Genomic DNA, 26,285 nt, shown 5'->3' with positions numbered 1-26,285 from the left:
TATGTACATGTGTGCTTGTGTGCGTTAAGAAGTTTGCTAAGCCGCGGGGCCATTGTTTGCATGGCTTTCTAACTCATGTCGAACTCATTTTGATTTGTGGGTGTATTTGAATCTTTTTAGGCTGGAGGGCAAGCATTTGCCTTTACCACCGGCTATGAATGGTACGCAATGGGGTCAAGCCACTATGGCACGGAATCTTGAAAAGAATTGCCCTTCCAATAAACCTTGCTCGAATGTCATATGTCCGGAACCGTTCGAATGTGTGGACCTATGGAACGAATATGAATGCACGTAAGTAGTGCACTAGTTTAATCTACTATGCAATTGGCACGCAAGCACATTAATTTTTATTTCGTTTTCCATTTTGTGTTTTCATAACATCTTTGAATACTTCATTCCTAATTCATCACCCAATACTACAAATGACAAACACGATATTGAAACCAAATTTTGTAAAACTATATTCAAAAGAGAAAAGACTTTGTTGTTATTATTTTCATATTTTTTTTTCTTTTTCGCCAATCTTCATGCGGTTTTAGCACTTGACACTTGTCGAACACAGCAAATTTTTTTATATGAACTCATGGTGATATAATAAACAGGTGAAGTAAGAAAATAGCTTTCTCGCTTTATTTTCTTAAAGGCATATTTTACAAATAATGTAGTGTTAAATCTTTATTCTCGCTCTTATTACTTCACCTGGTCTAATTTTACCAATTATGAACTCACCTGTCAAAAGTGATACACAATACACAATTGTTACGTCATACAGATTTTCTGCTACTCTTAAGTAGTTTTTGTAGAAAAACTAACACATTAAATTTATAAAACTAAAAACAAAATTTAAAATGGTCAACAATGCAAAATCTGTGGGCTCCTGAAGAAAATTTTTTTAAGCAGTTTTGTCTGGTCAAATAACAGTTTGTTCAAAATCTAAAACTGGATTCATTTTTCGTTCGAAATTTTCACTCGGGTGGGTCCAAACAAGTGACGTAAGTTATTTTGCCAAAGATCACATAAAGCATAGTAAATAAAAAATCGTAAAGTATCATAAAATATTTGTGTATGCTCTTCAAATTTCCATATTCTTATAATTAAAATGGTAACATTTTTTTCGATGACTTGTATTGTCATTAAAAGTCGTTTTTGAATCAAGTCAGTCTACATAAAAAAATCATCTAGTTAAACTTTTATTATGCAAAGTACTTGGAAGATCTGGAATCGATCGAGATCGGCGCATACGAAGTGACAGACTTTTATCTGAAAACCACTGACATGGGTTTAACTACCGTTTTACTTAGGTCAGTTTTTCAGTGCTAGTTTAAAGTTAAAGATTGAGTAAACTGTGTTTATATTTAACATTGGGCAGTCATTTGATTGGCTAACTTTAGCTTAAACGAGATAGCTCGAACGCTTTAACTAAGTTTAAACCAAAGTCAGATTTAACCGTGCACTAAAAAAACTGGCCATGAGTTATACTCTTGTAAATTTCAATTGTTTTCGTGGAACGAAAGTCACATTTTATAGAAAAATAAATATTGGTCTTTCGAAATTGTATAATTTTAGGCGACATGAATCCCACAATTAACCATGGGCTTAAGTGCACCCAAGAGAGCGCGGTACTAGTCTTTCCTAAATTTTTGAAATGGCACTGCGAAAAGTTTAAAAAAAAACTGTCGAAAATTGTATAGAAGTGCTTTAAGATTTCTTGACATTATTCGCATCAGCTTTTTGTGAATACAGAAATTATTGATTAGCGTTCGTTTTAAGACTTTTTAATCTAGTTATGTTATTTGCATATAAAACTTTAGACCAAAATGCTTTCGAGTGGATTGAGATCTAAAGCTTCTGGAGAAAGCAACATAATATTGATCGTTTTCAAAAACTAGTCAAACTCATTTCAGCAATTTATGTCGTGGTATAGTTTTCGCATTACATATTTATCATAATCTAATATTATGAGAAACTAGTGATCAACGATAAACGATAACTTATGAAGCCTATGAGCGTTTTTATCATAAATGAGGGATTCACAAAGGTGTCGTAAGTGTCGTATTGTTGTATATCGTAAACTTTAAAAGCTTAAATAAATGCTTAGAGAACTCGAAACGACAACCAACTATTATTTAACACCACAAAAATTCATAATATGACTTTGATGGTACTTTACGGACCCCTTTAATATATTTTTTAGGCGTTTAAAGTTTGCAACATACAACAACACGACACTTACGACACCGTTGTGAATACCCCAAATATTTTTGTGCTTACTATACTATGCATATTTTCAACAAGAAGAATTGTTTGCAATTCAATTTGCATTATAGTTCGAGAGGGAGGACTGTGGAAATAACTCCTACCTTGTTGAATATGCACTGCATTTAGATACCTTTCAAACTGCGTTGGGTCGCTTAAATTAAAGTAGGTTATTCCCTTTAATTCGTGTTTAATAAAAATGTGTAGCTTCACAGATAGAACCATTAAAAGTGTGCTTATGAAATTATTAAATTTTTTTACTTCTTGGATTTCGGTTGGAACTGTGATGGTTTAAATTAGTTTAAATAAAAAATATTTGGAATTCTGAAACTTAAGCATGTTATAATTTTAAAATTAGACTTTTTGTAAACTTTCTTCAATTGAATTTTTATTGAAAAACTAATTTAATATGGTTCTGATAATTTTGATTCTCAATTTATCAATTCCCTAAACAAAAAAATTTCAAAACACACGAAAGAATCGATATACCCACGAAACTATGGTATAAATATAGTAAAACTGTGTTTTTAGCTTTTCACTCTGACGTCAGGATTTTTTTTCAGAGGACTTTGAAATTTTAAAGATGTGATTAATTCAAATAAATATAAAAAAAAAATAATGCAAAAATTCTGTAGAATTTAAGAACAATAAAATGTCTGGTTTACAAGGACGAAAAGGTATTGAAAATGTGCTATTTATAAATTTATCTTTTCAAGTTAATAAAGTTTGCAGGACGAAATTCGATGCGTATCTATATTAGTCCTCAAACAATAATAAAAAAAAAAATATTGCAAATTTTCATGATATTTTAGGACAAAATTTGTAAAAAAATTTATTCCGTTATAATTCTACAGATTTTTTTATACGATACCCATACTGTTATCCTACATTGCACTGAATTTTTGAAATAATCATATTTTTTAAATTTCGAAGTCTTTAAAAAAAATTTAAATTTTCAAGGGACTAAATTTTTCAAATAATAGTTTCAAACTTATACTCACTCCAATATATTAACGTGGATAACAACCGAAAAAGAATGTGTATATCTACTTTTCGCTAGACGAATGTAGTACTACAGTAATGCCCTTTAAAAAATGCATCCTTAAACATCCTTGAAATTTCATAACGAAATATTTTGAAAAAAATATACATATGTTAAAAGTATATTCAGTATATTTTGCTTTGCTGCTTTTGTGCTTAAGTGCACATTTAAGATACCTATCCAAAAATGTGCATTAGCGGCATTATTTTTAACATTTATAAGGAAATTGTTCCGATAGATGCATTCGACATACCTACACATTAGCGATACCTGTCTTAAAAATTTGCAACTATTATCAATTATCCAAGAAAGTATTACGTTAACCTGCACTGGCTCTACACTTACCCTAATTTTACAAGGTTTTCTTTATTTTGTTCATCTCGCAGAACAACGAAAACGGCTATCATTTTATGTAGTTATACAGATAATTAGATACCATTCGGAAAAAATTTCGCTTGCAGTAATTCCTTCGTGGTACCTACATTATTTGGTTTCATAGGGATTCGGATACCTTCCTCCTTGAAGTAGTAAATCCAATTCGCTTAAGTGCTTTTTTCGGTTAAGCGCACAAGTTTTTCAGGCAAAGAAGGATGGGCAGCTAAGCAAAATATACTGTAGATATGTATGTATGATAGGGCGCATTTTGGTGGAACGAATTCGAAGTTGGCAAATTAAATCTTCACATCCTTGTTAAGTACATATTAGTGGTAAACTCTTTTAGGCTGTAAAGTGTAAAAAACAATAGAAAGTGAGTATGCATTGCATATTTTCAGGACAATGTTTTCATTAGCAGTTACAATTTTATGAGCTCTCAAGAAAAACGAAAAATTCGTATAAAATGAAGCACAAGAAATGAAAAAGAAATTTACGTCTATCAAAACTACTTAAATCAGTTTGCAGCTGTAGAGAAAATAATGCTCGTATATTTATTTCTTCACAAATTTACAGCAAAAGCAAAGTGCTTTTTCCAGCAACNAAATTAAATCTTCACATCCTTGTTAAGTACATATTAGTGGTAAACTCTTTTAGGCTGTAAAGTGTAAAAAACAATAGAAAGTGAGTATGCATTGCATATTTTCAGGACAATGTTTTCATTAGCAGTTACAATTTTATGAGCTCTCAAGAAAAACGAAAAATTCGTATAAAATGAAGCACAAGAAATGAAAAAGAAATTGAGGTTTGAAACCTCTTGTCTGCGCTAATGTTAGGCCGGAGTAATTTGTTCGGAGCAAAATTTTCTAAGAAAGTGTATAGAAAATCCAAATTCTAGTATTAATCAGTGTTGCCACAAAAAAATTACCAAATTCCTCAAACACAAACGAAGAATCCTCAAAATCCGAACAAATTACTCAAAATTTTCTTATTACAGATATGAGTATTGTGTACTGCATACTATTTACAGGTTCAAACAAAGTATCACCGTTATTTTTTATGCCTTGGTTTGTATATAATATTGCTGCAACTATGTCAGTGATCAGTCTGGTCCTCAAGTCAGTCCTTCACATTTTTACTACTAAATATACGTTCTACTGAAGCATTAGAAAAGGGCTATATTAGTAATGCAGATATAATTTTTTTAAATTGGGAAACTTATATGAACCTGAAGAATTTTTGAATTCAAAAATTTTTCCTATAATTTTCTGGATCTAATGAGGAGTCAATATGAATATCCTTATGACCGAACAATGCGTGTTCTCTCCATTCGTTACCGAAATTTTGCAAGTTTAAAATAAGTTGAAAATATAACGATGGAATGATGGATGGAATGAACAATATTATCAATAACATTTTGAATATTTAGCAGCAAATGCAGATGTGCTGAAGAGCGAAAAACACGACACAAGCGGCTTGACAAACCAAGCGAAATATCCCTTTCCTTAAAGCTATTTATGTTGTGTATGGGGGTGTTTGAAGGTTTGGCAAGCCGTTTGAGGAAAATGTGAACAAAAATCAAAATTTTTTGATTTTCTGGCCGCCATGTTGACGTCTGATCAAACCGCTTACGTTGTGTATGATAAAATCGTCTCATTCTCAACGAAATGAGGACGCGAGAGAGATAAATCGAAGAAAACCACACGCTTTTACATTGTGAACCGGAAGAAAACTAACATTCTTTGCTTGAACGAGTCACGTTTGCTTGGTGTATGGCGAAATGGGAAGATCAGGTTTGAAGAATCTTTGACAAGCTACTTGTGTGGTGTATTTCGCTCTTTATAAAACTTCGGAAAGCTTTTTGTTGAAAAATTTGCGATTTAACAACTCTCTTGTGTAAAACATGGCTGCATTTGTTATCTGCAAATATATCGAGAGAAAACTCCTTAAAATCAAAATCCTCAAAAAAAACTCCAGCGCACCCGAAATTCCTCACGTTTTGAGGAATTGCTCACAAGGTGGCAACACTGCTATCAATTCTAAAGGTGTTCTAAACGATATGTATTTGATTGCGTGCATGCCACTTTTTACATATGGAAATGCCAACATATCGTGAAAAGTTAAATTAGATTTCTTTCTGTACAAAGCAGATGCACGTACATACGAAATAGAAATGTTTCTATTTTCATCTGACACACAGGTAGAATCATCTGAGTTTAGTTTATTTCGTTTTCAAAGAAATTATTTTTAAATAGTTTAATAGTCTGCGAATTTGACAGACATACGCAATTACATATGTATTGAAAAAGTCATATTTACAGATGCAAATACATATTGTGTAAGAACACCTTAAGCAAAAATGGCAAACAAACTGCATACGAATTACATCGCAATTTTCAAAAGAAAAAGGAGTATATGTATTATAGTTTGTTCAACATTTTTGCTTAGAATCGAACGTAGAATTCGAGTATTCCATAGACTTTTTTTGAAACTAAATTACTCCGCCCTAATGTATGTATATTAGACTGTGTCAAATAAAACGAATGTTTTTTTTTATTCGGTCACATACGAAAATTTCCTTGTCGGTCACAAAAAAAAAAATAATCGGGGCAAAATTTAAATTTTTTTGCAATACTTTTTTTTTACTAAACAATTAAATATAACAAATCGAAATACAACAAAACAAATATTACAAGTTTGTAGTAGATAGGACTAACCGTTGATTTTTGGCAATTTTTTTTATTATTTTGGATTCAAAATTCTTATTTTTTCGAGCGCTGACTGAAAAATTTAGACAGGGGTTAAAATTTTGTCACAACTACTTTTTTTGTGACCGACAGCGAAATTTTCAAATGGCACCGAAAAAAAAACCAGTCATTTTATTTAACATAGTCAAATGTATACGGGTCATTCCATACAATATTTACACCTCAAATATTTTTTTGGGGTTAAATATATTTTTTTACGTTCTTTATCGAAAAAAAGAAGACACCTATTTTTTATTTCGTCATGATACTCGAAAATCTCGAAAAAAAATCCCAAAATTTTCAACTCACTGAGAAGAATCTTTTTTAATTGCTTGCAGTTAATAAACTATTTGTCGGAGAAAATCAGTTAAGGTATCAAAATGTGCGTAATTTTGCATTAAAAAATCGCATTTTTTTATTATTTATTTTTTTTATTAACTTCATCACGTTTGATTTTAATTTTTTTCATAAACTTTATGGAGTAAAATGTAAAAATTTGAGAATGGAAACACCAAAAAAAAAATAATAAGTTATTTTCTAATATAACATAAACTTGTCTATATCTATACATCTTATAAAATTATTTGAAGGAACCTGTAAAAAGGACGTATCAATATTCCAAAATGTGGTAAAAAATCATGAAATCGTTTTTAAAACTGCTATAAATCGAAAACGAATAAACCGATTGAATTACTTCTTCTTTGCAGTAATACTTTGAAATGATTACGTTCTGCATTAGAACAAAATAGTTATTTTCTAATATAACATAAACTTGTGAAACAAAAGTGGCAATTAAAAAAAAAATGCTGTTTGTGTGTATGTTTGCTGCGTGCCAAATGTACCAAGCCGCGTTAAGTTGGAAGAAGCAGGCAATTAAAGATGCGAAAATGTGTGCGCTTACGCATCTGTTCTTTTGTTTTGTTGTTAATGTATAATGAATAAGCAAGCAAAGCTAAAATCAAACAAGTAAAGAAGTATAAGTTCGGGCGAAACAGAACTATATATACCTGGCGCAGGTATCAAATATCGTCGTTTCAACTTTCTCTGACCTACCTTTGCATGATAAGCAGGGGTCTTTACCCGATTTCAAACGTTTTCGATAATATGCAGAGTTAGACTTAATGATATAATTGAACCTAGTTAGGCACAAATCGATTAAAAGGTACACCTTTGTAGTTATAAATACACTTATACTACGCCAATTTCTAAAGTCTATAGCCGTCTTTTTTATTGTTAGAAGATTGTTGTAACTATTAGCTCGAAGTAAATTAACGTCCTCAGTTACTGAAATATCGGAGTTTTCGTATTTCTGAAATTTACCGTTAACGGGAAGCGGGTGTAATTTTAGTCCGATTTGAATAATTTTCAACAAATTGCTTTTCCGTACCATGGGTACTAAGTGTACCGAGTTTGGTAGAAATTTATAAGTCGGTTAACGAGATACACATTTGTGGTCATAAGTTGGCGGCGCCACGCCCATTATCCAAAAATGTATAATATTCTAATTTTCTGCTAAGTGGTTATTGCAATCATCGACTTTAAGTGAATTGACTCCAGTAGTTACTGATTTATCGCAGTTTTCGTGTTTCTGTAAATTACCGTTATATGGCAGTGGGCGTGGTTATTGTCCGATTTCAAAGATTTTCAACAGATTTCTTGGCTGGAACCTACCCACGCCTCGTGCCGAGTTTGGTAAGGATTGGCGAAGCGGCTACTGATACAGCATTTCACCCATTCCCAAAAATTTCATAACAATATTATTTTTTACCTAATTTCTGCTCCACTTACTAATTTTCAACAATTTGCATCTAATATTTACTGAAATATCGCAGTTTTTGTATTTTTCGAAGATACCATTATATGGGAAGTGCGCGTGGTTACAGTCCGATTTCGCCCATTTTCAATACCTACCTTGGATAAATACCATACCAAATTTCGTTGGGATATCTCAATTTTTGCTCGAGTTATCGTGTACACGGGCACACGGACGGACAAACAGACAGACATGGCTTAATCGACTTCTCTTTTCATCCTGATCATTTATGTATACAATTGTCCATATCTATCTCGATTCGTTTTGCCTGTTACAAACTACCGTTATGTGAACAATGTTAATATACCCTTGTGTACAAGTGCGGACAGGTATAAAAAGTATGCTCTCTGAATCCTGTATATGCTGACTTTTTATTTTGTTGCTCACAATTTTTTGTATTTCACGCTACCAGGAACAGCAATTTCACCACATCAATAACACTGTACAGCACTCCACCGGGTATTGGACCAAACCAACATTTTTTAAAAAATGGAGTCATAAGTAAAAAAAGTAATTTCTCCGTTTTTCGAAGATAGCCTCCGAAATCGAGATATGGGACTTCGAGTTCGAACTTGGACCTTTGGTAAAAAATTATTTTCAATTATTGCATGTAAAAAGCAAAAAAAAAAAATAAAAATACAGACGTGGTCCGCCTTTTGCTCTTATTTATACTTAAGGTATATAATTTTTTTTGTGAAAACTTATATTACAGGTGCTATAACGGGTAAAAAGTCAGATCTTCGAAAAATTAAAAACTTAATATTTCAGAAAATTTTTAACTGGTTTTTAAAGAATTCATATCTTTGTAAATTCAATTTAACCCCCTTTCTTGTGATATGCATATTTGTATACTTCGTATTTAAAAATTTTAGAAAAAACACATTTAAACAAAAAAATACCTCTGTTTGTATAAAAAAATATTTTAAACAAAAATAATTACTAACCGCTTTAAAAAAAAATTGGTATCGTTATAAAGGCGATTGAACCCCCTTCCTTCTTATATGTATATTTTTATACTTCGTGATTAAGATTTTTCGAAAAACCACTTAAAATTAAAAATAAAACTTAAAAAAAAAAAATTAGTCATCGATTTTCAAAAAATTGGCATCGTTGTTAAGGCGATTAAACCCTCTTTCGTCCAACATGCAAGTTAACACGCACCAGTCGCATTTGTTGCGACGCTCCCACGGTTGGCCGTTACACGTGCCGCAGTGTCAGCATATTTTAATTTCACCATATAGTGTAACGGGAGACATTGCCACTTGCATTCCATAATGCACCCGTGGGAAGTCAAGGCCAAATCGAGTCTCAGACAATGGGTTGTAAACATGTTACGCAACCATTGCGTCGCTGCCGGAGAACGAAGGTGGGAAGCAAGCAACGGCCACAACGTGCAGTCAGTCGAGTTCGGGACGGGTTATCATACAGTATGTTTAGTATTAGACTTAGTAGTAAGAAGTTAAGTATTAATAAAACCTATGTGAATTCCTAACCTGTCTGTGTTTCCATTTGGGCGGCTGGCCCAATTAATTTTTTTGACTTATAANAATAAAAATACAGACGTGGTCCGCCTTTTGCTCTTATTTATACTTAAGGTATATAATTTTTTTTGTGAAAACTTATATTACAGGTGCTATAACGGGTAAAAAGTCAGATCTTCGAAAAATTAAAAACTTAATATTTCAGAAAATTTTTAACTGGTTTTTAAAGAATTCATATCTTTGTAAATTCAATTTAACCCCCTTTCTTGTGATATGCATATTTGTATACTTCGTATTTAAAAATTTTAGAAAAAACACATTTAAACAAAAAAATACCTCTGTTTGTATAAAAAAATATTTTAAACAAAAATAATTACTAACCGCTTTAAAAAAAAATTGGTATCGTTATAAAGGCGATTGAACCCCCTTCCTTCTTATATGTATATTTTTATACTTCGTGATTAAGATTTTTCGAAAAACCACTTAAAATTAAAAATAAAACTTAAAAAAAAAAAATTAGTCATCGATTTTCAAAAAATTGGCATCGTTGTTAAGGCGATTAAACCCTCTTTCGTCCAACATGCAAGTTAACACGCACCAGTCGCATTTGTTGCGACGCTCCCACGGTTGGCCGTTACACGTGCCGCAGTGTCAGCATATTTTAATTTCACCATATAGTGTAACGGGAGACATTGCCACTTGCATTCCATAATGCACCCGTGGGAAGTCAAGGCCAAATCGAGTCTCAGACAATGGGTTGTAAACATGTTACGCAACCATTGCGTCGCTGCCGGAGAACGAAGGTGGGAAGCAAGCAACGGCCACAACGTGCAGTCAGTCGAGTTCGGGACGGGTTATCATACAGTATGTTTAGTATTAGACTTAGTAGTAAGAAGTTAAGTATTAATAAAACCTATGTGAATTCCTAACCTGTCTGTGTTTCCATTTGGGCGGCTGGCCCAATTAATTTTTTTGACTTATAAGGACTTAACGTCCGTAACTGGCGCCCGAGCAGGGACCCAGTAGTGTGAAAAAGTGGACAAGTTATGAAAATAAAAGTGTAAACCTTCAAAGGACAATAAACAATTTTAAAAGAATAAAACTTATACGAAAAAATAAAAGTGTAAACCTTCAAAGGACAATAAACAATTTTAAAAGAATAAAACATATACGAAAAAATAAAAAGACTAATAAGGTTATAAATTAAAGGATATAGACCAATTAAACAATTTAAAGCATAAATTAATCAAGGGATCAGGCTGACTACCGAATGCCAATTCTCCGTTTATTGTAAGTATACTACCACGAATTTATCTTTTTGCTATTTCTAGGATGGAGGACTTGAGGACCACTGTCACGAATTTAACTGGGGCTGTCAACGCCCTTCTGGAGAAGATTAACATTCTAGAAAGGCGCTTGGCGCGTATAGATGCTAGCTCCAGAGCTACCACACTAGGAACTATTGGCCCAGTAGAACCACCAGAGGAGGTAGTGGCTCAAGCCCCCACGACTGAAGCAGAAATACGCGATATTAGTAGGCTTCCTGACTGTGTCAAGGAACTACAAGTGTTTGATGGTAACCCAGTGCAATACGTATCCTGGGTTCATTCGGTGGAGGTAATACTCTCTGACTTTGAAGTCGTAAAGGGGAAACCGCTCTATCGTGCAATTCTACAACATATTAGGCAGAAAGTGCGTGGTGCTGCTGATTCCGCTTTAATATCCTACAACATCTTTGACAGCAACTGGGCAAAGATTAAAGAATGTCTTTCGCTGCATTACGCAGACAAGCGAGACATTCGCACCCTTGAACACCAGTTGCACCAGTTGCAACAGAAGGGATCAAGGATTGACGAATTTTATGCGAAGGTAAACCATCAGTTCTCCCTCATAATTAATAAAATTAAAACTGAGTCCTACACGGACGAAACGGTAAAAGTTCTCGTGGAAACTTACCGCAACCGCGCACTCGACGTTTTTATACGCGGCCTAAATGGGGAGATGTCTAGAATGATCCTCATACAGCGTCCTAAAACCCTGCCAGAGGCCTATTCGGCCTGTCTGGAAATTCAAAATGTCGATTTCCGAAATTTTGCGATACACTCTTCAAATAATTCTAATAATCGCGTGGTAGTGCCGGTAAATAATTTGCCGAGTAGCTTTTATCCGCAGAGTAGGAAACCCCCACAATTACCGCCAAAACCTACATGGCGTCCACAAGAAAACCGTTCTCAGTACTTGAAGAACGAGCGTCCTTCCGGGAGAGAGGATAACCAAAATAACTCCTCGAGTTCTCGCGTAGAAAAGATGGAGGTAGATCCTTCAGTTCAAACGCGTAACGTTAATTATATAAACAGGCCAAACCCCTTCAAACGCGGAGGCCGCTCCGACAATTTACCTCGGAAACAGCAAAGACTGTTCCATACCGTCCCAGATGAAGGTGAGGCGCAGGACGAAGACCAAGAATCCACAAAAGACGAAAATTCCGAGGATTTTCTATCCTCCGGTCATCTAGCGTACCATACTTAGAATATACGCTACCCGATGGTCGCGCGCTAGATTTCTTAGCCGACACCGGTGCGAATAAGAATTTCATTAGACAGGATATAGCGGTCAAAACAATACCGGTAAAACAAACTTTTAACGTAGCATCTGTTGGAGGTTCCGTTCCTATAAAGGAAAAAGTAAAAATTAAGTTATTTGAAAATGTAGGCAACTCAAGTGGGTTCGAATTTTTTGTGTTACCAACTCTAAGTGGTTTCAGTGGAATCATCGGCGATGACACACTAAGAGAGTTGGGTGCTGTAATAGATAGGAAGGATAACCTACTAAAAGTAGGGAACTACAAAATCCCGCTTAAGGCGCGCGCGTCCTGTAATGTTAATTTTACATTGGGAAAGGAATGAAGTTCACAAAAAAATAGACATTCTGTTAAAGAAATATTCCAATCTTTTCGAGCCTTTGAATGGGAGCGAGCTTATAGACACAAGCGTTCGCGCCGAAATAAAAACCTCCACCCCGAGCCAATATACAGCAAAAGCTATCCATACCCAGCGTGTATGAGGGACGAAGTCGAGAGGCAGGTTAATGAGCTGCTTTCCGAGGGTGTTATCCGACCATCAAAAAGTCCTTATAACTCACCAATTTGGGTAGTGCCAAAAAAACCAAAGGCAAATGGGGAAAAGCAATATCGAATGGTGATCGACTATAAGAGGCTGAACGCAGTGACAATAGCGGACACGTATCCTATCCCTGACATTAACGCGACGCTTTGTAGCCTCGGACAGGCTAATTATTATACTACGATAGACTTAACGTCTGGTTTCCACCAGATACCAATGAAGGACTCAGACATACCTAAAACCGCTTTTTCAACTATGAACGGAAAATACGAGTTCCTACGTCTACCCTTTGGACTGAAAAACGCGCCCGCTATTTTCCAAAGAATGATTGACGATGTATTGAAACAATACATTGGAAAAATATGCTATGTCTATATTGATGACATTATAGTATTTGGAAAAGATGCGGACGAACATTTAGACAACGTAGAAAAGGTTTTTTCACGACTCTTAGAGGCAAATTTAAAGGTAAACTTAGACAAAACATGTTTTTTCGAAAAGGAAGTTGAATTCCTTGGCTATGTAGTTACTCCAGATGGTGTACGAGCTGACCCAAAAAAGGTGGAAGCTATAAAGATGATTTCAGCTCCCCTAAATCTGAAAGACCTGAAGAGTTTCTTGGGTATGACTTCGTACTATAGGAAATTCATTAAGGATTATGCAAAGGTCGCAAAACCTCTGACCAATCTTACTCGGGGCGAAAATGCACAAGTTAAAGCTAACGCATCAAGAAAGGTACGAATCGAGCTCGATAGTAATGCCCTACAAGCTTTCCGCGATTTAAAACAACTTCTGGTGTCCGCTGATGTCCTTGCTTTTCCGGATTTTGAAAAGCCATTCAACCTGACAACGGATGCATCAAACTTCGCTATCGGTGCGGTACTGTCACAAGGGACAGTAGGCGAAGATAAACCTATTGCCTACATATCGCGATCCTTGAATAAGGCAGAAGAGAACTACGCAACCAATGAGAAAGAGCTCCTCGCTATCGTTTGGGCACTCGATAATTTGAGGTCCTATTTGTACGGCGCCAGGAAGATAAAAATTTATACCGATCATCAACCTCTGACGTTTTCCATGAGTAACCGCAATTACAACGCCAAGCTCAAGCGATGGAAAGCGCGGATAGAGGAGTACAATTGTGAGGTGATTTATAAACCAGGCAAGACGAATGTGGTCGCCGATGCACTCTCCCGTCTCAAGACGGAAGTGAATGCACTCACAGATTCAATCGTCGCTCAGCCGCCGTGTACTGTAGCTGACGCGGCATCCGAAACAGATACTGCATCAGAAGGCACAATGCATTCCGCCGAGCAAGATGGTTCAGACCTCATTCCACACATAGAGGTACCCATAAATGCGTTTAGGAACCAAATAATCCTAAGACAGGGGGCGAGTTGCGAGTGTAGTGAAGAACCTCATATGGGCTACAAAAGGTACTTTATTACTATGCCCGTATTAAATTGCGAATGTCTGGTGCCTGTCCTAAAGAAAAATCTAAATCCAAATGTGATAAACGGCATTAAAATACCAGAAGATTCGATCCATGCATTGCAAAGGGCTTATGTTAATAATTTCAGCAGATACAAAATTAGAATCACGCAGCGCATAGTGGAGGATGTTACGATTGCTGATAGGGTATTTAGCATAATCGAACACGAGCATAGACGTGCTCATCGTAATGCTCGCGAAAATAGGGAACAAATCCTTGAAAAATTTTATTTTCCGGCTATGTCTAAACATATAAGGGAATACATTAGTCAATGTGAAACGTGTAAATTAAACAAATATGATAGGCATCCGTCAAAGCCGTATATGCAGCCAACCCCTATCCCTAATTATCCGTGTGAGATCCTACATATTGATATTTTCGAAATAGAGCGACAGAAATACTTGAGCTGTATCGATAAATTCACAAAATTTGCGAAGCTTTTTCCGATAAAGAACAAATCTTCCACTCATTTGCGAACAAAATTAACAGTTGCACTGCATTACTTTACAGTACCACGAGCTTTAGTTATGGACAATGAACGTGGATTTTTAACCCCACTCATATTAAACTACATTAGATCCTTAGGAATAGAAATATATAAAACACCAACGCAACGAAGCGAAGCCAATGGTCAGATCGAGAGGTTACATTCTACACTGATCGAAATATATCGTTGCCTTTGCGCTGAATATCCTAGACTAACAACCAAAGAACGCGTCGCGATATCTGTTGATAGATATAATAATACAATCCATTCGGTGATTAAAAGGAAGCCCGCCGACGTTTTCCTTAACAGGACTGCTAGAATAAATTACCAGGAACTGGCAAACTTTAGGGAACACACAAATGAGGACATAAAGGCTCTTTTATTGCATGAGCAAGAAAGTAGAAATGCAAGAAATAATAAAACTCGCTCGCCCCCTCGCAATTTCAATAGCGGTGATGAATTGTTCATCGCCAACAAACAAATTAAAAGCAAACAGAAACCACTTTATAAAAAAGAAGCTGTCGCAGAAAATAGGAATGCGACTATTGTCACACAAAGTGGAAAGAAATTCCACAAATCAGACATAAAAAATATCTGAAGATATTAAAACAAAAGAAAACCATTATTATATAAAGTGGAGAAACATCCACAAATGAGACATAAATAAATGTCAAAATATTTACAAGCAACATTGGTGAAGAGACAAAAAACTCATGCATAGATCCTTAAGTCCCAGGGGTTTGGGTACAAATTTTTTTTTGTATTCGATCAAGTCATATTGGTTCAATTCCAGTTTACTCGATGGTTCGAGTGACGACAATCGAAGTGGTTCAACTCCACCAGAGGACTATGACTTTAATTGACGTGAAGTCACTCGTGCCATGAGTAGGCCATTTGCAATCATTAACGCTTATGGCTAAAAGGGATTACCGCGAGCCTTCCAATGTCATCTGAGTTTACGTCTGTATTCCAATGGCAAGAAAAAGCCGCAATGGCAAACCAAATTAAAGCAATATGCAAGGTTTGAATGAATTGCAAGAAATACACGAAATATTAAAAAAAAAAGAGGAAAGCATTCCATAAAACCAAAAATAACCACTAACCTGCTTAAAAGTTGAAAAAAATACTAACTTACTAACACGCAGAAACTAATGCAAAAAACTATATAAAACTTAAAATTATTAGTCTAACATACTACCCCGTACTAATGATACTAATCCTAATAATTAAATACTAACAAATTAATCGTCAAAAAATCCACTGTTAACATCACTACCTGGGTCCCCATGAATTCCTGATATCCCTTATCCTCCCGAGCTCCACTCACTAGAGATAGTATTAGAAATTAAGAAATAATTACTACATTAAATTGTTACTGTAGGATTATTGTTAAAAATTTCGGCATACACGATTCAAAAAAAAAAAAAAAAATTCCAAATAATTAATTATAAAGCATTCTGTATTTGATTTGACTTAAAAACTTAATTTCGAAGTAATTTAAAGAAAGAAAGTTAAATTCAATTCCTGAAAAGAAAATTATTTACGATGTTCATTTTAAGCTATCTAGGAGGTAAAAGTAGGATTAAGTTAACAATTTCGAATCTAATTCATAGAATCTGCCTCTGTGCAACCGCACAAGCATACGTCGTATTCAACCTAGATTCTCCTGTTCTAACTGTTCGAGATGGGTACGGTTGGATAGTCAACGGACATTTCAAACTGGTCCACATGATCGACTTGACGCGCTATGATAAAATTTTAAATCGTCTAAGCTATGAAACCTCAAGGATGAACGAGACCAACGCTATCACTGACGTCATCACCTATCAGTTGGAGAAAACTCAAACTCAACTCGACGAGCTGAAGGGCCCTAAGCCTAAAAGACCCAAGCGTTCAATCAATTGGATTGGGTCAGCCTGGAAGTGGATTGCTGGCACACCTGACGCCTTAGACTGGGATGAAGTCCTGCGGAGCCAAGACGCATTAGTAACCAATAACAACCACCAATATAAGGTAAACTCTGAAATATTCAAGAAAACTCAAGAGCTATTACAGGCTGTTAATGGAATCGCGACGGCCACGAATGACATTTTGGGACGCAACCACCTGGCTAAAGTTTCACAGGAAATAGAGCACAAGGTAGCGATCCTTAAGGAGGACGTTAACGAGTTGATTCGAGCATGTCAAATGGCTAAAGCAGGAGTTGTCAACAGTAACCTATTAAATAAGGAGGAAATAAACCAACTAATAAGCGAAATCGAAGTCCTTCCGTACAGCAAAATCATCGAAGCCATCGAATATATTGAGCCATCAATCTACACCAACGGCACCCTTCTACTATACGTCTTGTCCATGCCAAAAGTGGCGCAAACAAGGTTCAACCATTTAATCACACGATCACTTTTGAGGGATGGTCATCGAGTCGACTTGAAGTACAAAACAATCCTAATGAACAAACAACAGACGTATGGTATTAAGGATAGCTGTCTACACCTCGCCACCGCTATGGTTTGCAAACAGGGGTCACTAGATTTACTGCCTGAAGAGGGGTGCTTCCCACGTCTACTCAAGGGCGGCCAAACAAGTTTTTTGTTGTGTTTGTAACGTAAACACTTAAAAGGAAAAAATACCAAATTTTCCTTATGAAAATAAAATTTGACAGAAAAATTACTGATTAGTAATACAATTGAATACCGTATTTAAATAAAACAAATAATTGTTAGTGTTTTAAGCATTAATTCGTTCTTGTTCACCCACAGCAAAAAAATATGCAAAAATGAAGCAAAAGAATATGCAACAGAAGTCTAAGTCATATAAAAATATAAAGACACCATGGTTTTTGATTTTTTACATAACAGGTTATATATAATAAATAAAGGTAATTTTCTGTTTTATTTAAATAAAGTATTCAATTGTATTACTAATTAGTAATTTTTTTGTTTAAAATATATTTTATAAGAAAAAATTAATTGGTATTTTTTCCTTTTAAGTGTTTTTCTCAAATTTTTATATACGAAGTATACAGGCATGCATATCAGAAGAAAGAGAGTTTAATCGCCTTTACAACGGTACCAATTTCATAAAAATCTCTTGGTAATTTTTTTGTTAATTTTTTTTTTTTTTTTATAAAAAAAAGTTATTTTTTCATTTAAATGTTTTTTTTTTTAATTTTTATATACAAAGTATACAACTATACATTTCAGAAGAAAGGGGTTTTATCGCCTTTACAGCGATACCAATTTTTTAAAACTCGGTTAGTATTTTTTTGTCTAAAATAGTTTTTTTTATAAAAAAAAGGTATTTTTCCTTTAAATGGTTTTTTTTTTAATTCTTATATACGAAGTATACAAATATGCATACCAGAAGAAAGGGAGTTTTATGGCCTTTATAACGATACAAACCTTTTAAAAATCGGTTAGTAATATTTTTGTTAAATTTTTTTTTATTAAAAACGGTATTTTTTCCTTTAATTGTGTTTTTTCTCAAATTTTTATACACGCAGTATACAAATATGCATATCAGAAGAAAGTGGATTTAATCGTTTCTACAATGATACCACTTTTTAAAAAAATGTTAGTAATTTTTTTGTTTAAAATATTATGTTTTATAAAAAAAAGTATTTTTTAATTTAAATGTCTTTTTCCTAAAATTTTTAAATACGAGGTATACAAATATGCATATAGAAAGAAAGGGTGTTTAATCACGTTTACAACGATATAAATTGTTAAAAAATCAGTTCAGAAGTCTTTGCAATACAGGTTCCGTGCCAAATTTTTGCATTTGTGCCATAGGCTGTTTTGTTACAAAAAAAAGTTAAGTTACTAATGAAGAAAATCGATGGATAAATAAGAAATAACGAGTGGTCAAATGAAAAGACGCAAAGATTTTTTGTATGAAAAATGAGCAGGGAAGAAAGTTACTCATACGCCACGTACACCTGAGTAACGCGCTTAGTTCTATCGGACAGTGATGTACTTATCGTCGTTTAAAGTACAAAACCGCGTATCGTCATTCTGCAAAACCGCGTAACGGACATTGGCTGCCAAAAATTGGATTTGCTCACACAAGCTCTTGGCTCAATCCTTATCCATTCGGCCTGAAATATACTAGCCAGGAATGCGATTGCTTTATAAAAAAGAGAACCATTTTGAAATATGAATGTTTTTACGCTCTAGAAAATAATTTCTACAACTTAACATACACGGTTTTGCAATTTGCTGATACGCGGTTTTGCATTTTGGTGATACGCGGTTTTGCACTTTAAACGACTATATGATTTATGGAGAATTCTATCAGCTTTGATTTGACGTTTCTCCTTTTAAGATTGTTAAATTGGTTCGTAAGATATACGCGATTAAGTGGAACCACTTTTTTTTAAGTAAAGGTAATTTGCAAATATCTCGAAAACGTATCCACAGGAAAAAAATTAACTCGATTTTCGGAATCACCGAGCAATTTTACATGTCGGTTTATAAATACCTTTCAGCAACTACTATGTATGTCAAGGGCCCAAAAATTCACTTTTTATCGGTAGATGGACCAGAGACCGATCTATCCGAAAAAAGCTTATTTACGGTGCGATTTGATTGAAATTTGGCACGTAGATTCCTGCATTAACATACATCGTACACGGTCTTCAAAAGTGACACAACTCAAAATTTGCCATTTTTAAAATAATGCAATAAGAACGTGCACAGAGCTTTTATTTACCTTTCAGCAGAAGCTGGAGCAAATTTTTGTTTTAATTTGTTGAAAAAACCTAAGGTAAAGTCACCCTTGCCCATATGAATAGGATGTGCTAAGAAATAGTTTTTCGCATTTCCTGACGAACGTGCAATTTTGAGTTATGTCCTTTGAAGATAGTGTGCGATATGTAGGATAATTTTTTCTGATAAGTGGACCAGGGACCGATCTATTAGAAAATATTTTATTTATGGTCCGATTTGCTTGAAATTCCATGCACGTACCTGTTATAGATATACAGTAATCAACTCACGAAAAATGTCAATGTCAACAAGTTTCAAGTGGCTAAAAATTACCGTTTATTTTTTAGAACTTTTTCGCCGAAGGTGTTATGGTTTTCTCCATTATATGGAAGGAAATGCGACAAAAGATATTCTAAAAAATCAACGGTAATTTTTAGGCATTTGAAACTTGCATGTTTTTAGACTGACGGCGGCAATTAATATCGATTGTGTAGAGCTGAATTTCAAAATGTGTAAATATTCTAAGAAATCTTAAAAAAACACTTAAAAGGGGAAAATTACAAGTAAAATGGTAAATGGGGTACGAAAAGTTTAGGTACTTAGACGGGTTAAATAAGCGGTGAGGTGCTTAAGAGAGGGAATTTCTTCAGATTACATAAAAAAATTCACGGTGCCAAAAATGTTGGTTACTTAAGCGGGTGGGTACTTAAGCGGGTTTCACCGTACTTATTATTAAAGAGAAGTTCCTTCTTTTTATAAGAGCTGATCTCGCGAACGGCTGTACCGATTTTTTTTCACGTACTTTCACGTTTTTTTGGACACGTACTGCAGACTTTTCAAGGATGGTTATAGGCTGATAATAATTTCGATATATCAAGGAAGCGTGGCATCTCCCATAGAAATCGAATTTTTCATACCGCATATCTCTGGAAGTATTTGTGGTAGCTAGGACTCTTATATGGCAATATTTGAAATCAATCTCATACTCATGGAGAAAAGTGGGGCTATTGGAAAAGGGGGCATGGTGCTTTCCAAAACTATTGAAACTTTTATCTATTTGTAAATACATATGTATATAATTCTTCGATACGTGAATTTCTGAGTGAACTCCTCCTAAACGACCGAAACGATTTTAATTAAACTTGTTTATGTGTTTGAGTGGGTCCCTGTCAGCGTTGCCACAGACAAATTTTTTTTTCTACCAAAGTATCCTAAAATAACCAACCAAAACCTACCAAAAATTTTTTTGAGTTTTAGTATTTTCTTTCATTGTCAAATTTATCAAAAACATAGCTAACATAACATTTAGTAAAACTAAAACACGGCTAGTAAAATAAAAACAAATTAACTACGTGTAACGATTCATTTTACTGAACAGATTTATCGTCACTAGATACGAATAAAGACGCGAGCTCAAAAGATGACAGCGAAAAAAGACGCGTGAAAAGAATTTCGCCGAAGAAAGACTCTTAACATAGGTGATGGCAAGAAAGCCGCATTAACCTCTTTGAAGGCGAAAAAAGACGCATAAACTTATGGTCGTGGTCTTCTATATTTGCGAGAGTAACAGTATACGGATTCCCCAAAGAGTTTTTCTGGATGATGGCATGATCCGTGTTTACGCTCCTTTTTTCACAATTTTTTTCACCCGTCCTTTTTCGTCGTCAAAACACCCAAGCGTCTTAATTCGTGTCTAGTGCTCAGCACTTTGAATGATGCCATGTTCCAAATTTTAAATGGAGAAGACAATCGTTCTCTAAGGTGTATCAATCTACGATTCATGCTTCGTGGACAGGCACATAGAATATACTCTGGAGTTTCCTTCACCAGCCCACAAAATCTACAGTCCGTGTCTACAGAAAGACCCATTTAATTCAAACGGTACGTTAACTTGCAGTGTGCTGTCAGGTTGCCAGTAAGAGTTCTAAGTTCAAGGTGTCTTTCGGAGTTCCTCCTGAAAGAGTTATGAATCACTTTGAATCTCTTATTCCTTTTGACTTTCGCCAGTGAGCAGCAATTTCAAAACCTCCGCCTGGAATATGGTTGGGTACGAGCCCATTGGCAGACTTTTCTGGAATCTTGGTCCAAGTATGCCATAAATTATATCTCTACCTAAAGGTGTAAAGGTGCCTACTCCATTTTTTAACAGCTGAGTTTTTGTTGCAGAATTACAGGTAATACGAAACTACATCGATTTTTCGCCTCTCCTGAATAATTTCAAAAAATGGACTTGGCACCTTTTCACCTTTAGGTGACGATAGGATGTTCGTATTGCATATTGGCAATAATAAGGGTTTACGTTTGTACTTAGGAATCATGTATATTTACATGTTTGCGGCCGCCGTTATACGAACTCACCAGAGAAATATTCGTGTAAAAAAGGTTGCTAAAATATTTGGAGATACATATTTTATATTTTGAGCAAATAACAATATCCAATCAAGCCTACCTTAATTTGTGTGAGATTCTCTATGCAACCCTGATAGGTATGTTTAATTTTGACTTGGAGGTATGTTTATTGAACCAAGAGCAGACAGCTGTGTGTCCTCTTATACTGTTTATATTCCATCAGGGATGGAAAACTGAATTATAAAATTGTACCCAATTTACGGAAAACTTTACCTAAAAGTAAATAGATATACCTAAAAAGTAAATATTTATTTCTATATAAAGAAAAGAGGAGGATAACAATTCCCACCGATACCATATCAATTTCTGTACTCACATTAAACAAATTTTGGCTATGAAAAGAATCTCTTCAAGCAGCGCGAGACAAAACTATGTTGTAGAAAAGGTGAATCACTTTCCTCCCAGTTTTCGATCTGATGTTTTAAAAATAAATATTTTCCGTCTACCTGGCGAAATCAACTACAGTTGCGTTACTTTGACCACCCTTCTGTATCATTTGTATGCCCCTTCATAAAGGAGGTAAGCTATTAGACCAGATACCCGCACCAGAAAATGCATTGAAATGTCAATAAAAATAAGACATGATTTTCTGAGAATTTATTTGGCTACATTCCAAATGTACCTAAAATTGTGTGTTCGTACCGAATGTACTTTCAAACTAAATAAAGGTACGATTGTACCAACTTTTCCATCACTGTAGGTAATCCAGCAGCTGATTTCGTATCGCTAATTGCGCAGCTGACGTGTGTGTGAACACCAACTCAATACCGCAATTTAAAGCTTAATTGCCTCAGCTAATTGGCCTGTTTGAGCATAGTCTTATACCATGTGCTGACCGACAACGAAAACACTTTGAAAACGAGTTTTGGGATTGTGGGCTGAAGGCTGTTCATACCGGCTGTTAGTGTTTTCGTTGACATTTCTTACATCCTCTGATTACAGTTTTGCTACACAAAAACAAAACCAAAATGCTTTTCCCTCATTATCTTATCATTAGCAACCTCCTACTTTCATTCTTATTTTACTTTGGCCAGCCAATTAACAATAAATCCGAAATAGCGTATTAAAAATGATAAAATATGACTTCCACTTCGATAAATAATCGAAAAAAAAGCTAGTAAAGATACCGATCGGAATGAGTGGAACGTAAGTTTTCAAGTAGTTTTCAGCGAAAACTGGTTTTCGTTTGACAGATTTTACATGAACGAAAACACAAGTTTTAGGTCGAAAACCAGTTTTAGCAACGAATACATGTTTTCGATGTCGGTCAGAACATGGTATTAGATGAGAATGAAAACATGTAGTAGATTCACTGACAGAGTTAAGAAAGCTGTTACAACAGGAAAAAAAAACAGTGATACATTTGTGTTCAGTTTTCCTGTATTGATTTATGGGCGCGTGTGAATCGGTTAGGGTACATCCACACAGGAAGCGAAGCCGTTCCGAGCTGATTGAAGCTTTCAAATTGCTGTAGCTATATGAAAGTGTTCATACAGCAAGCTTTTTCATAAGGTTTTTGGAGCTGAAAGTAAAGCAGGTTTTGATTTTGAACTTTCTATTAAATTTTTCAGCTTCATGCCGCTGCTGGAATTAAGATATCAAGATAATCAAATAAAAATTAATTTTACAACCAATCTTTTGAATAAAATTTAGCAAATATTTTTCCCGCTTTTCATTGACGGTAAGTTTTGTGGTATCTTTGTAGCCGATTCCGTGAGAAAAGCTCCGCTTCGCTTCGTTCAGTGTGGACACCAGCAGCTTCGCTTTGTTCCGCCTTGCTTTGCTCGGCGCCGCTCTGCTTTCTGTATGAACACACCCTAACAAAGTTCTATGGGGAAAGCTGTTGAATAATATTTTTACTATGGTGAGACAGTTGTGCCAATCTGCTGTGTGAAATGAAATCTTTTTTGAGAGCAGTAAATTTTTGATAACCGCAGACTTATGCGGAATAAAATATTACAAATTGAAGTGAAATTAATTGAGCGATTCACAACGGTGTCGTAAGTGTCGTTTTGTTGTATGTCGTAAACTTTAAACGCTTAACAAAATGTTCAGAGAACTTGAAACGTCAACCAACTATTTTTTAGCACTACAAAAAATCATAATATGACTTTGATGGTACTTTGCGAACTCCCTTAATGCATTTCTTAGGCGTTTAAGGTTTACGACATAAAACGATACGACACGTACGACACCGTTGTGAATACCCCAAATATTTTAAGAAAACATCTACCATAGTTGATTACAATGCATCAATTTAAGCTTTTATTTAATGAAAAATTACACACATCAACAATCTTTGCGATTGTTAAAATTTTCTATGCATTTGTCAAAAATTTCACTAGCCCCATGAGATACTGAAATTTTAATAACCTCATAGTTGTCAAAAATTTACTCGCCGCGAACTTTGTTACTGATTCAGACACGCTCTATGTAAGTAATTTTCTGCAGTGGAACATTTTCCAGTATTCAGATATACGAGTAAAATTTATAGCAAGTAATTAAAAAAAAAAATATTTTGAAGACAAGCTTTTATACCTGGTGAACATAATAAAGGCTTGTAAGTTGTTCTAGTTCCATTTCCAATAAAATAACCGCCCAATTCTGTGTTTTCTTGATAAATTATTTGTAAAGAATTTCTAACAAGATCTTTATCTCTAGTAAAAGCTCCCATCGCATTCTGTGTCAATATTTATAAAATAAAAAGCTCTACGATTTCCACATGAGGGGAACTGATTTCCACCTGAATAGAACTCATTTTATTGTCACATATGAAAAATATAAATTTAAAATCAAACAAGTAAGAAAGTCTAAGTTCGGGCGGAGCCGAACATTAAATACCCGGCGCAAATATTAAATATATGATTTTCACGATTCCGAAAGCTACCGCTACACGGTAAGCTGGGATGTATCAATTTTGAGTAAATTAGCGTCCTTAAATTTCGAAATATTGAAGTTTCAAGCATTTCTGAAATTTACCGTTATATGAAAAGCGGCCTCAATTTTAGTCCGATTTCAATAATATTCAACGCTTTGCATTTATGTGGCAAGCACAATAACCATACAGTTTGGTACAAATTGGTAGAACGGTTACCGAGGTACATATATGTGATTATAAGTGGGCGGTGCCACGCCCATTTTCCAAAATTTGATTATAAATGTATTTATTGATAAAANTTATATGAAAAGCGGCCTCAATTTTAGTCCGATTTCAATAATATTCAACGCTTTGCATTTATGTGGCAAGCACAATAACCATACAGTTTGGTACAAATTGGTAGAACGGTTACCGAGGTACATATATGTGATTATAAGTGGGCGGTGCCACGCCCATTTTCCAAAATTTGATTATAAATGTATTTATTGATAAAAAATTGTTGCAAGCATCAATTTTGAATAAATTAGCTGTAATATTTACTGATTTATCGAAGAATTTGTATTTCTCTAATTGGTATGCTGTACCAAGGCCAAGAACTGTGCCAAGTTTGGAAGAAATTGGTGCAGCGGTTACCAAGATATACACATGCACATGCATAATATTCTTATATTTTGTCTAAAAGTTATTGTAAATATCAATTTTGAGTGAATAATCTTCAGTAGTTACTAAAATATCGCAGTTTTCGTATTTCTGAAAATTACCGTTATATGGGAGGTAGGCGTGCTTATTGTCCGATTTTGCCCATTTTCAATACCATCCATCATACGCTTAATCGATTTCTCTTTTCATTCTGATCATTTATGTATACATTTGTCTATATCTATCTCGATTCGTTTTGCCTGTTACAAACAACCGTTATGTGAACAAAGTTATAATACCCTTTTTCACGGGGGGGTGAAATAACACAAACGGCAATAACGCAAATTTCTGTTATTTCCTAATTGAATGTGAAATAACACAAATTTGCTTTATTTCATTTCTCGTTGAGCAATAAGACCAACTTTTATACTTAACAATTTGAGTAATAAAGCAAAATAGTCACCCAGTTACATTTGACAAAAAGTAGACATGAACAAGTTAAATGGACGGATTTGTAAGTATACAATTTTGAAAGTGCCCGGCGTCGCGGCGGTCCGCGTTCTCGCGCCGCTCGCGTTCGACGTCGCGCTCGCGTCCCCCGCCCCTCCCCTCCTTTCGCAATTATGTACTGGTGGTATTATAACCGTTTAGAAAAAGGAAAAATGATAAAATAACACTAGTTCACTTCTGAAACTGCTTTTTAATGTCGTCCAAGTAATGGGAATTATTGTGTATGGTGTTATTGCATGCATCCCACCCATAGTGGAATTTACCAGGTGCCACTGCTTTATTTGAAAATTTGCCTATAAAATGTGACTATAAGGCAGTCGAATGTCAGAAA

The 26,285-nt window shown here is 34.8% G+C and overlaps 1 protein-coding gene across 1 annotated transcript in view; it reads left to right on the top strand.

The window, feature by feature from the left end:
• LOC108383084 (neural-cadherin) overlaps window positions 1-26,285 on the top strand; it is a 198,968-nt gene that overhangs the window by 80,237 nt on the left and 92,446 nt on the right. The window contains exon 8 of the mRNA XM_017639472.1: window positions 121-291. Coding sequence (XP_017494961.1) covers window positions 121-291 — 171 coding nt within the window. The remainder of the gene's footprint in view (window positions 1-120; window positions 292-26,285) is intronic.

Source organism: Rhagoletis zephyria, unplaced genomic scaffold (assembly GCF_001687245.7).
Source record: "Rhagoletis zephyria isolate East Lansing unplaced genomic scaffold, Rhagoletis_zephyria_1.1 Rzeph_scaffold_00152, whole genome shotgun sequence".
In the NCBI taxonomy this organism is placed as follows: Eukaryota; Metazoa; Arthropoda; class Insecta; order Diptera; family Tephritidae; genus Rhagoletis; species Rhagoletis zephyria.
This window is presented reverse-complemented; position numbering and strand designations above follow the sequence as displayed.